The sequence below is a fragment of the Mobula birostris genome, chromosome 2, assembly GCF_030028105.1.
Source record: "Mobula birostris isolate sMobBir1 chromosome 2, sMobBir1.hap1, whole genome shotgun sequence".
In the NCBI taxonomy this organism is placed as follows: domain Eukaryota; kingdom Metazoa; phylum Chordata; class Chondrichthyes; order Myliobatiformes; family Myliobatidae; genus Mobula; species Mobula birostris.
In genome coordinates, this window is record NC_092371.1 from 85,509,750 (window position 1) to 85,521,971 (window position 12,222).

General features: G+C 46.7%; 1 protein-coding gene across 5 annotated transcripts in view; it reads left to right on the plus strand.

Moving 5' to 3' along the window:
* The first annotated feature begins 2,155 nt into the window (after positions 1 to 2,155).
* angpt4 (angiopoietin 4) overlaps positions 2,156 to 12,222 on the plus strand; it is a 117,678-nt gene continuing 107,611 nt past the window's right edge. For all 5 annotated transcript variants that reach the window (XM_072244378.1, XM_072244354.1, XM_072244356.1 and 2 more), the window contains exon 1: positions 2,156 to 2,439. In XM_072244378.1, the coding sequence (XP_072100479.1) occupies positions 2,158 to 2,439 (282 nt within the window). In that variant the 5' untranslated portion in view covers positions 2,156 to 2,157. The remainder of the gene's footprint in view (positions 2,440 to 12,222) is intronic.

A 12,222-nucleotide genomic window follows, 5' to 3' on the forward strand; every position in this document is an offset into this window, starting at 1 on the left:
GTGACTAAACACGTTGATAAAGGTAGAGCAGTAGATGTAGTGCATATGGATTTCAGCAAGGCATTTGATAAGGTTCCCCATGCAAGGCTTATTGAGAAAGTAAGGAGGCATGGGATCCAACGAGACCTAGCTTTGTGGATCCAGAATTGGTTTGCCCACAGCGGGCAAAGAGTGGTTGTAGATGGGACATATTCTGCATGGAGGCTGGTGACCAGTGGTGTGCCTCAGGGATCTGTTCTGGGACCCCTTCTCTTTGTGATTTTTATAAATGACCTGAATGAGGAAGTGGAGAGATGGGTTAGTAAATTTGCTGATGACATGAAGTTTGGGGGTGTTGTGGATAGTGTGGAGGGCTGTCAGAGGTTACAGCAGAACATCAATAGGATGCAAAACTAGGCTGAGAAATGGCAGATGGAGTTCAACCCAGATAATTGTGTGGTGGTTCATTTTGGTAGGTCAAATATGATGGTAGAATATAGTATCAATGGTAAGACCCGAGGCAGTGTGGAGGATCAGAAGGATCTTGGGGTTCAAGTCCATAGGACACTCAAAGCTGCTGTGCAGAAGGCATACAGTGCATGAGGTTTTCTATGTTTCTAACCTCACTGAAATCTCTCAAATCATGAAAGGCTTTGGTGGAGTGGATGTGGAGTGGATGTTTCCTATGGTGGGAGAGTCTAAGACCAGAGGACACAGCCTGAGAATGGAGGGGCGTTCTCTGAGAAAAGAGATGAGAAGGAATTTCTTTAGCCAGAGAGTGGTGAATCTGTGAATGCTTTGCCACAAGCAACTGTGGAGGCCAAGTCTTTATGTATATTTAAGGCAGAGGTTGATAGATTCTTGATGGGTCAAGGCATGAAGGGATTCGGGAGAAGGCAGGAGAATGGGGCTGAGAGGAAAATTGGATTAACCATGATAAAATGGATCAATTGGCCAAATTGTCTGTGGTCTTTTCTTTTGCTGTTTCTGAGTGAAGCCTGGAAGAGCTAAAGCCTCAAGTTCACCACTCTGACTCTGCCCACTCAGACGACACCCGCTGCGCTTGCCCCTGCCTTCCTTTAATTTGCTCTTGCTAATCAATCCCAGATGCCAATTTGTCGCTGGTCAAAGCTCTTTTGCGTTGTATGTCTTTTAGTACGCGGGCGGCGGATCTGACTGAAGTCCCCTCCTCTCAAAACTTCCGATATCCAGATTGGCCGCTGGTCAAGCTCTGTTGGAGCGGTCTTCCATTGATTCTATTGCGGTTATTGGATGTACTGAGTATGCCCTCAAGAAAATGAAAATCTGGCTTGTATATGGTGACATATATGTACTGTGATTATAAATTTACTTTGAACTTTGAATTTACTTTGGTGACGGTTGAAAGGGGCGCTCCGCGTTCAAACACATCTATGCCCCCCAACTCCGCTCCCCCCTCCCCGCCTGAGCCGTCGGGTCGACGGGTGGGATGACAGCACCTGCCGGGGGTCGATCTAGACCTTAGATCAATATCGCAGCTCGACTCCAGCGACCGCGTGTCCGAGTGGTGCAGGGAACGAGAGAGAGAGAGAGAGAGCGAGAGAGAGAGAGAGAGAGAGAGAGAGAGAGAGAGAGAGAGAGAGAGAGAGAGAACTAAAAGGAGGGATAGAAGGGAAAAATAGAGAAAGGGAGAGTGAAAAATAGAGAGATAGGTAGAGAGAGGAGGGTAGAGGGGAAGAACAAATTAGAGACGGGCAGATGGCAGAAGAGAGGTAAAGAAGAGAGAGAAAGGACATAAATAAAGAGCCAGCAATGGTGAGACAGAAAGAGGAAGACAGACAGAGATAGAAACAGAAAGAGAAACAAAAATAATCTGAAAGAAGTTGCAGAGAGGGGCGGAAAGAGTGAAAAGAGTGACGGGGGGGTGTGGAGAGAGAGTATGTAAACGCGAGAGCGGGGGCGTGAGCGGAGATGAGGAGCACGGGCATCAACAGAGAATTGTGCCGGCGTTGGGACGGGGGGTTCAGTGTCCAGAGTTCAGTGTCTTGTCTGCGGGTTCAGTTTCTGTTATGGGGGTTCAGCTACGGCACTAGAGCGCAGTGTCTGGCGCTCGTTGCCGGGGTGACAGCTAGACCGGGGGGTGGGGGTGGGTGCGAGAGGGCCATAAGGTGGGTGCGCGCCGTCAGGGACAGGGACAGGATGAGGGTGCGCGCTCTCGCACTGCCGCTGCTGGTCGCCTGGATGCTCGTGTCCGGGTACGGGGCCAAACGGCGGGGGGCAGCGGGGCGGGCCCACCGAGGGCAGCGTGGCCACTGCAGCTTCACCTTCCTGCTGCCCGGCGTTGAAGCGTGCGGGGCGGCCGACGGGCCCGGCGCCAACTCCCTGCAACGGGACGCCGTGACTGGCAAGGCAGACAGCTCGGCACAGACCCTCCGGCGGCTGGAGACGGCAACGGGGAACAACACGCAGTGGCTGCAGAAGGTAAGGATCCATAATGTCCACGGTGATATCTATCACTTCAGGGCGACATCCATTACCTACCCGGGGTGATACCCAACACCTACCCAGGATGTCATCTATCACCTTACCAGAGTGACACCCGTTCCTGCAGAGTGACAACCACCTACTACCCAGGATAGCACCCATCACCTATCCAGCATCCGGCGAACACCCAATAACTGGCCCGAAATGCTGAAGGAGGTCAGTCTCAGGGTCAGGTCGAGAAGTTAGGCAGCTGGCGGGCGCGGGGGAGGGGTGTTGGTGGTGGGGGTGCGGTGGGGAGGGGGTCATATGGAGAGTCAGGAAGTCAGGATAGGTGAAAGCGGAAGGAAACCTCCCCTGAATGGCCCGCAGCGAATCTCCCTGGCCTTAACAAACCCACAGCTTCCTCCGGTTTCCACCCTGACTCCGCGGGTCCCTCCTCGACACCCCCCCCACACCGACACCGCACACCGTGGTTGACTGTCTGATCCTCCCGTTCTGTTCCCCTGTGGTCTAATCCGGTTCATTCCCAGCCCACTCAAGGGCGCTCGGGAGCAGGGGATCCACTCGGTGTCTCGAGTATGTTTCCCATCCCATGAGCTAGTGGCAGACCTGTGCCTTAACATTTTCCTAAATTCTGTTATGTGTCTTCATATGCCTGCAGGAAAATGATTCTCGAAGTGGTGCATGGTCACACATCTACTTTGATGATAAATTTATCTTGATCTGTGCACTTTTTCCAAAGTCCTCATCATTTTTGATGAACAAGAGAATTACCAGACGCAGATTTAAAATGAATAATTCAAGTTGAAGTTTATTATCGTTTAAGCGTGTATGTGTGTACACCACCAAACGAAACGACGTTTCTCCGGACCAAGGTGCACAACGCAGTACAAATAAAAACACCGCACAACACGTGAAGTAGTATTCCCACAAATAATAAAACATATTCGAGAAGACTGACATTTAGCATCGGGCGTATTTATGGCACAAGTTAAAAAGTAAACAGTGTAACTAACGCTTCTGGTACTTGGTACGTGATGAGACCTGGGCGGCGGTAGGGAGTTCAGCCGTCTCATAGCCTGGCGGAAGAAGCTGTTTGCGAACGCAACCTGAATTGCCTGTTGCGGAAGAGATGAGAAATTCCCCACCGCCCCTGCCTGTAGGAAGTGAGTCCTCACATCTCTGCTTCTCTTAAGTTCAGCCCGAGACTCGTCTCCCGCTCTCCCCGACCAGCGGAAATAGTTTCTCCATGCGTTTGCCCATCAATTCACTTAGATGACTTGGAAACTGCAATCCCTTTAACCTTTTAATTCCAGAGCATTTCCTTTCCTCATAACTTCATGGCTGGAGCCCGAGGTCTGTTCTGATAAATCCTCAAAGCCTGGTGTCTCCCTCGGGAGCACGGTGCGAGACTTCGTGACTTTACTTTCTGACTCAATCGGTCAGGTAGGATGCTGGATGAAATGACAATCATAATCAGAATCAGGTTTATTATCACTATCGTGATATTTATTGTCTTGCGCCAGCAGTACTATGCAAGACGATAGTTACAGCTATATAAAACCCTGGTCAGACCCCACTTGGAGTACTGTGTTCAGTTCTGGTCACCTCACTACAGGAAGGATGTGGATACTATAGAGAGAGTGCAGAGGAGATTGACAAGGATGTTGCCTGGATTGGAGGGTGTACTGTATGAGAACAGGTTGAGTGAACTCGGCCTTTTCTCCTTGGAGTGACGGAGGATGAGAGATGACTTGATGGAGGTGTATAAGATGATGAGAGGCATTGATCATGTGGATAGTCAGAGGCTTTTTCCCAGGGCTGAAATGGCTAACACGAGAGGGCACAGTTTTAAAGTGCTTGGAAATAGATACACAGGGGATGTCAGGGGTAGGTTTTTCACACAGAGAGTGGTGGGTGCATGGAATGCACTGCCAGCGGCGGTGGTGGAAGCAGATACAATAGGAGCCTCTAAGATGGGTGGACCGCGGGCTCCAGCCATGAAGTTATGAGGAAAGGAAATTCTCTGGAATTAAAAGGTTAAAAGGAATTGCAGTTTCCAAGTCATGTAAGTGAATTGATGGGCAAACGCATGGAGCTTAAAAAAGGGGACTATGTAAGGTAATTCTTGGCAGTCTCTAGAGTAGGTTAGATAGTCGGCACGATATTGTGGGCCGAAGGGCCTATAATGTGCTGTAGGATTCTAAGTTCTATGTTCGAAGATATAAGATAAACAATAAATTACAAACACAGGAGCTTCTTCAGATGCTAGAAATCCAGAGCAACACATACAACATGCTGGAGGAACTCAACAGCATCTATCGAGAGGAATAAAACAGTCGGCGTTTTGAGTCGAGACCCTCCATTAGGTCTCGGTCCAAAATGTTAACTGTTTGTTTATTCCTCTCCAAAGACGCTGCCTGACCTGCTGAGTTTCTCCAACATTTTGTGTGTGTTAATATCAGTTACAGAAATGGGTTAGAAGTCTGATGGCGGGGTGTGTATTTCTCTCTTGTAACTCATGAAGAATATCGCCCTTCACGAAAGTCTTTTCTTTTATATTTAAACTGGAGTGATGTTCTCTGAAGACATTGATGTCTCCCGCATCTCAGTAGCTCTAGTTCCCATTAAAAGGGGCCCATTCAACTCTGGCTTCCCCTTTAAACCGGCCCCGCAGGGCGCAGTTTCATCCGAGATCAGTGGTAAGGCAACACTGTGAGGGAGACGTGTCCGGTTCAGATTCCCCGGCCGTGAAATCTGATGTGGAGAGTGAAGAAGGCTACTTTGCGCAGGTCACGGGCTGAAAGCCACCGCCAGCACCCTCTGTGGTAAACATTCTCCCACTTTCCCCAAGTACTTCAGCTGGATAATACAAGCGCCAGACAGTGTTTGAATTCGGATCAAAAACTGTCCAGGCGGGGTCTTCCTTTATCTAAAGCTGCACAAATACAGACCGTCCTTAATTTTCCCAAAGAACACTTTCAAAATGTTGGCGGAACCCAGTGCGTCAGGGCAAAGCTATGGAGGGGAATCAAGAGTGGAAATTTCGGGCTGAGACCCTTCATCAGGACTGGAAAGGAAGTGCGGAAGAAGTGGAGCAATGAATACACGCTGGCAGTGGTAGGTGAGACCAGGTGAGGGAGAAGATGGGTGATGGGGGGGGGGTGGTGAAGTAAGAAACTGTGAGGTGATAGGCAGAAAAGGTAAATAGCTGAAGAAGGAATCTGAGAGGAGAGGACAGTGGACCATGGGAGAAAGGGAAGGAGAAAGGGGTACTAGAGGTGGGATGGGCAGGTGAGGGGAAGGGAAGGGGTGAGAGAGAAACCAGAATACATGATTGTGTAATGGTCATTTCCTGTACACAAGTCTAAAGGAGAACAAAATAATTGTTACCCAGATCTGATGCAGCACAAAATAAACACAATAAGATAAAGAACACAAAATAATTAAACACATAATAATTATGAATCCACAGGATAACTTATATATATGGATTGATTGTATGTCCCTAAAGTGACAGCAGGCGCAGGGGCGTCTGTAGATAAGGTGACTCTGATGAGAAATGATAAAGTAATGGCGGAGTTAATGGGTGGAGGTGTTGATCAGCCTTCCTGCTTGGGGAAAGGAACTGTTTTTAAGTCTGGTTGTCCTGACGTGGATGCTACATAGCCTCCTCCCTGATGGGAGTGGGACACACAGTCGCGAGCATCATAAGTGGAATTTTTATGATGTTAGTGGCCCATTTCTGGCACCTTTCTGCATTTATGTCCTTGACAGTAGGTAGGCTGGTGCCAGTGAAGCATTGAGCAGTTTTGACTACCCATTGTAGAGCTTTCCTGTCCACCGCAGTGCAGTTTCCATACCACACAGTGAAGCAGCTTCTTAGGATGCTCTCTACTGCACTTCTGTAGAATGATGTGAGTATGGATGTGTAAAGTCCAGCTCTCTTCAGCCTCCTCAGAAGGTAGAGGGGTTGGTGAGCTTTGTTCACTGTGTAGGATGTGTTCTGGGACCATGAGAGGTTGTGTGTGATGTGCACTCCCAGGAGTTTGAAACTGTTCGCAGTTTTCGCTACTGTGTGGCTGATGTAAAGAGGGGTGTGAGTGATGCAAGTTCTCCTGAGGTCAGTAACCATCTCCTTTGTCTTGTTGACATGAAAGAGGTTATTTTCCTGACACCAGGCCTCAAGTTCTTCCTCCTCCTCTCAGTACTCCACCTCATCGTTGTTGGTGACTGGAAAAAGAGAGAAGGGGGAGGGGGAGAAATTACCAGAAGTTGAATAGATGTTCATGCTGTCATGTTGGGGGCTACCCATACAGAATATGAGGTGTTGCTCCTCCAACCTGAGAGTGGCCCCATCGTAGCACAAATGCCATGGATTAATGTGTCAAAATGGGAATGGGGATGGGCCGTAAAATGATTAGCCACTAGGAAATCCTGCTTGTTTCAGATATATCAAAGCAAGAGAGATTGAGAGAGAAACAGGGAGAGTGGTTGTTTTTAGAGGATTACAGAAACCAAGCTGCAACTTTACTGCTGATTCCATCGTCCAGACTACTGTTCCAGAGGTAGCAATTGGCAATAGCAGCTGGTGAAGGTGGGGGTACAGTTGTAAATCAGCGAATTGGTTTATTGTCACATGTACCAAGGTAGAGTGAATAACCTGTCCTACATAACGTAAGTGTAGATCATTTCATTACAACAGTGTGTTAGGGTAGTACTGGGTAAAAAAATAACAGAATGCAGCATAAAGTGTTACAGTTACACTGAAAGTGCAGTGCAGGGAGACAATAAGGTGCAAGGCCATACTGCAGTAGAGTGTGAAGGCAGGGTCCATTTTATGATACAAAGGTTGCACATTTGGTCTCAGATTATTGTTGCTGCATGCTTGGAATCTCTGTGGCTGTGTTTTCTCAGCCTTGACAGTGTCTGGGGGCTGGTGATGAACAGACATATCACAGATATCTGGTTTAATCACTTCCCCATGGTGTCTAGACACAGTGATGACACCATTACAACTTCCAGACCCTCCCTGGGTCTCTCTGCACAGATATATTGTACTGTGGGTGTTTTAGTAACTGGGGTTAATCAGTGCCGTGCAACCCTTGACCCCAGCAACATGCCTTGTTTACAAAATCTCCTTCCTTTGCTAAAGTGAGAGAGGTGGGACATCAAGTAGGCAGTTGACCAATAATGGAGGGAACTGGATGTGTGGTCATTAGGATGGACAGGCTGGGTGACCAATAGCAAAGTCAGATTAGCTCCAGGCAGTGGAGCATTGATGCCACGAGGCACACTTTCATTTATAATGCCTTTATTATAACACCAACATCCCAGTCCCGAACAGGAGGGTTGGCAATATGAAGCTGACAGAGACTTGCACAACAGAATATTTAGAACATAGAACACTACAGCACAGTACAGGCCCTACAGCCCACAATGTTGTGCTGACCTTTTAACCTACTCTGAAATCATTCTAACCCTTTCCGCGCACATTGTTCTCCATTTTTCTTTCATCCAAGTGCCTACCTAAGAGTCTCTTAAATGCCCCCAACATATCTGCCTCTGCCATCATCCCTTTCAGTGTGTACCCACCACTCTCAGTGTAACAACCTACCTCTGAGATCCGCCTTATACTTTCCTCTAATCACCTTAAAATTGTGCCTTCTCATATTCGCCATTTACGTTCCGGGAAACAGTTTCTGTCTCTCCACTTGATCTGTGCCTCTTAGCATCACGTACACCTGTGTTAAGTCACCTCTCATCCTCTCTCCCTCCAAATGGAAAAGCCATTGCTCAGTCAATGTCTCCTCGTAAAACATGCTCTCTAATCCGGGCAGCGTCCTGGTAAATCTCCTTTGCACCCCCTCTAAAGCCTGCACATCCTTCCTAACCTGAAACACAATTTACCAAGTGTGGTCTAACCAGGGTTTTATAGAGTTGCAATATTATCTTGTGGCTCTCGAACACAGTCCCCCAACTACTAAGGGACAATAAACCATACGCCTTCTTAACCATTCTATCAACTTGCCTGGCAATTTTGAGAGATCTATGGATGTGAACGTCAAGATCCCTTTGCTCCTCAACACTGTTAAGAATCCTGTCATTCACCTTGTACTCTGCCTTCAAGTTTGACCATCCAAGGAGAGGTATTTCACACTTTTCTGGGTTGAACTCGCACAATATTAAAATACTATAGATGTTGGGAATCTGAGATAAAGGCAGAAAATGGTAGTGACAGAGCAGGTCAGACAGCATCTGCGGAGGAGGAAACTGAGTCATTGTTTCACATCATCGATCTCTCCCCTCTCCTCGGCAATGTTTACTGATGAGTTGCTAGGATAGGTGACCAAAAGGTTTGCTCAAAGAGAAACATTTTAAGGTGTAACTTAAGTCACCTCTGCTCTCATAATTATATGTACTATATGAGCTGTCTGCTGGGTGCTGTGTTTTGCACCTTGGCCCCGAAGGGACACTGTTTCATTGGGCTGTATTCATGGGTATGGTTGAATAACAATTAAACTTGAACTTGAACTTAAGGAGGAAATGGAGTTACATGGACGTGAATGGAGTTCCGGAATTCAGTAGCACAGTGGCCAATCAATCACAGAGGGGTATTTCTGGGGGTAATAAGAGAGAAGGGCATGAGAAGTTATCCTGAATTATAAAGTCATCGAGTAATCAAAGTTGTTTGCCATTGTTTTCTTCTGGGCAGCATCTTTACAAGATTGGTGGCCCCAGCCATTATTAATACTCTTCAGAGATTGTCTGCCTGGCATCAGACATAACCGGGACTTGTAATATGCACCATCTACTCATACGAACATTCATCATCTACTCTCATGGCTTCACATGCCCCTGACTGGGGTCTAAGCAAGCGCTACACCTGGCCCAAGGGTGACCTGCACGCTAGTGGAGGAAAGGAACACCTTACACCTTACACCTTTTTCCCAGAACGTAAAGACGTATCTCCACCCCGCCACCCTCGTAGAGTAATACAGCACAGAAACAGGCCCTTTGGCCCAATTGGTCCATGCTGACCACAGCATCTTCCCTGCGTGTCCAAATTGCCCCTGTTCAACCCATAACCCTCCAAGCCCCTCCCCTTCATGCACCTCTCCAAATGCCTCTTAAATGTTGCAAATGTACCCACCTCGATCACTTCCTCTGGCAGCTTATTCCAGATACTGACCATCCTCAAGGTAATAGAGTTACCTCTCTGGTCTCTTTTAAATCTCTCCCCTCTTATCTTTCATCTGTGCATTTTGACTCCCCACCCTGGGGAAAAAGATTGTGACTGTCCACCTTATCCGTACCCCTCATGATTTTATAAACTTCTATGAGATCACTCTGCATTCTCTGACACTCCAAGAAATAAAGACCCAGTGTGGCCAACCTCTCCCTATAACTCAATTCCTCCAGCCCAGGCAGCCTCATTGTAGATCTCTTCTGTACCCTCTCCAGCTTGACCATGTCTTTCCTGTAATGGGGTTCATTGAAATAGGTTGAATCTGCTGTTCGTTATTTTTGGAGTTCCATAAAATCATCAGATATAGGAGCAGTATGGTGGAATACATAAAATTACTATATATTTTATAATAATAATATGCAATAAATAAATAGTGCAAAAAGAAAGCAAATCATCAGGTAGTGTTCATGGGTTCATGGTCTGTCCAGAGAGCCAATGGTAGTGGGGAAGAAGCTGTTCCTGCAATGTTGAGTGTGTTATAAGACCATACGACATAGGAGCAAGATTAGGCCATTCAGCCCATCAAGTCTGCTCCGCCATTCCATCATGGCAGATCCCGGATCCCACTCAATCCTATACACCTGCCTTCTCGCCATATCCTTTGATGCCCTGACTGATCAGGAAACTATCAACTTCCGCCTTAAATATACCCACAGTCTTGGCCTCCATTGCAGTCTGTGGCAGAGAATCCTACAGATTTACTGCTCTCTGGCTAAAAAAATTCCTCCCTACCTCAGTTCTGAAGGGTTGTCCCTCAATTTTGAGGCTTTGCCCTCTAGTTCTGGATACCCCCACCACAGGAAACATCCTCTCCACATCCGCCCTATCTAATCCTTTCAAAATTCAGTAGGTTTCAATAAGATCCCAACACATTCTTCAAAATTCCAGTGAGTACAGACCCAAAGCTGCCAAGTGCTCCTCATATGTTAACCCCTTCATTCCTGGAATCATCCTCATGAACCTCCCCTGGACTCTCTCCAATGACAACACATCCTTTCTGAGATATGGGGCCCAAAACTGTTGGAAATATTCTAAGTGCAGCCTGACCAATGTCTTATAAAGGCTCAGTGTTATCTCCCTGCTTTTATATTCTATACTCCTTGAAATAAATTTTAACATTTCTTCTCCCAAACCATCATGCTCCTGAATACCCAGAGCCTGGCTTGACACCAACCGACTATACCCTCTACTGTGCCTACTGTCTTGTTTATTATTTACTATTATTTATTGTAGTGCCTGCACCGTTTTGTGCACTTTATGCAGTCCTGGATAGGTCTGTAGTCTCGTGTAGTTTTTGTGTTTTTTCTTACGTAGTTCAGTTAGTTTTTGTATTGTTTCATGTAGCACCATGGTCCTGGAAAATATTGTCTCATTTTTACTATGTTCTGTACCAGCGGTTATGGTACAAATGACAATTAAAAGTGACTTGACTTGACTTGAACATTGCATTTACCTTCTTTACCACTGAATCAACCCGTAAATTAACCTTCTGGGAGTCTTGCACGAGGACTCTTAAGTCCCTCTGCACCTCTGATGTTTGAACCTTCTCCCCATTTAAATAATTGTCTGCACAATTGTACCTTTTAATGTATTATCATACATTTCCAGACACTGTATTCCATCTGCCACTTTTTTGCACATTCTTCCAATTTGTCTAAGTCCTGCTGCCATCGTATTGCTTCCTTAGCACTACCTACTCCTCTACCTGTCTTTGTTTCATCCACAAGCTTTGCCACAAAGCCATCAATTCCATTATCCAAATCGTTGACAAGCAATCTGAAAAGTAGTAGTCCCAATACTGACCCCTGGGGAACACCACTAGTTACTGGCAGCAAACCAGAAAAGGCCCCTTTTATTCCCACTTACTACCCCCTGACTGTCTGCCCTTCCTCTATCCATGCCAGTATCTTTCCTGTTATGCCACAGGATTTTATCTTGTTAAGCAGCCTCTTGTGTGGCACCTTATCAATGCCTTCTGAAAATCCAAGTAAATGACATCCACTACCTCTCCTATGTCCACTCTGCTTGTCACTTCCTCAAAGAGTTCTGACAGATTTGTCAGGCAAGATTTCCATTTACAGAAGCCACGCTGACTTTGACTTACTTTATCCTTAGTCTCCAAGTACCCCGAAACCTCATCCTTAATAATAGACTCCAACACCTTCCCAACCACTGAGGTTAGGCTAACTGGCCTATAATTTCCTTTTTTTTGACTTCCTCCCTTCTTAAAGAGTGGAGTGACATTTGTAATCTTCCAGTCTTCCAGGACCATGCCAGAATCAAGTGATTCTTGAAAGATCATGACCAATGTATCCGTTATCTCTTCAGCAACCTCTCTCAGGACTCTAGGAAGTAGTCCATCTGGTCCAGGTGACTTATCCACTTTAAGACCTTTCAGTTTGCCCAACACTTTTTCCTTTGTAATAGCAATGGCACTCACTCCTGCTCCCTGACGCTCGCGGACCTCTGGTGCACTGCTAGTGTCTTCCACAGTGAGGACAGATGAAAAGTACCCATTAAGTTCATCTGCC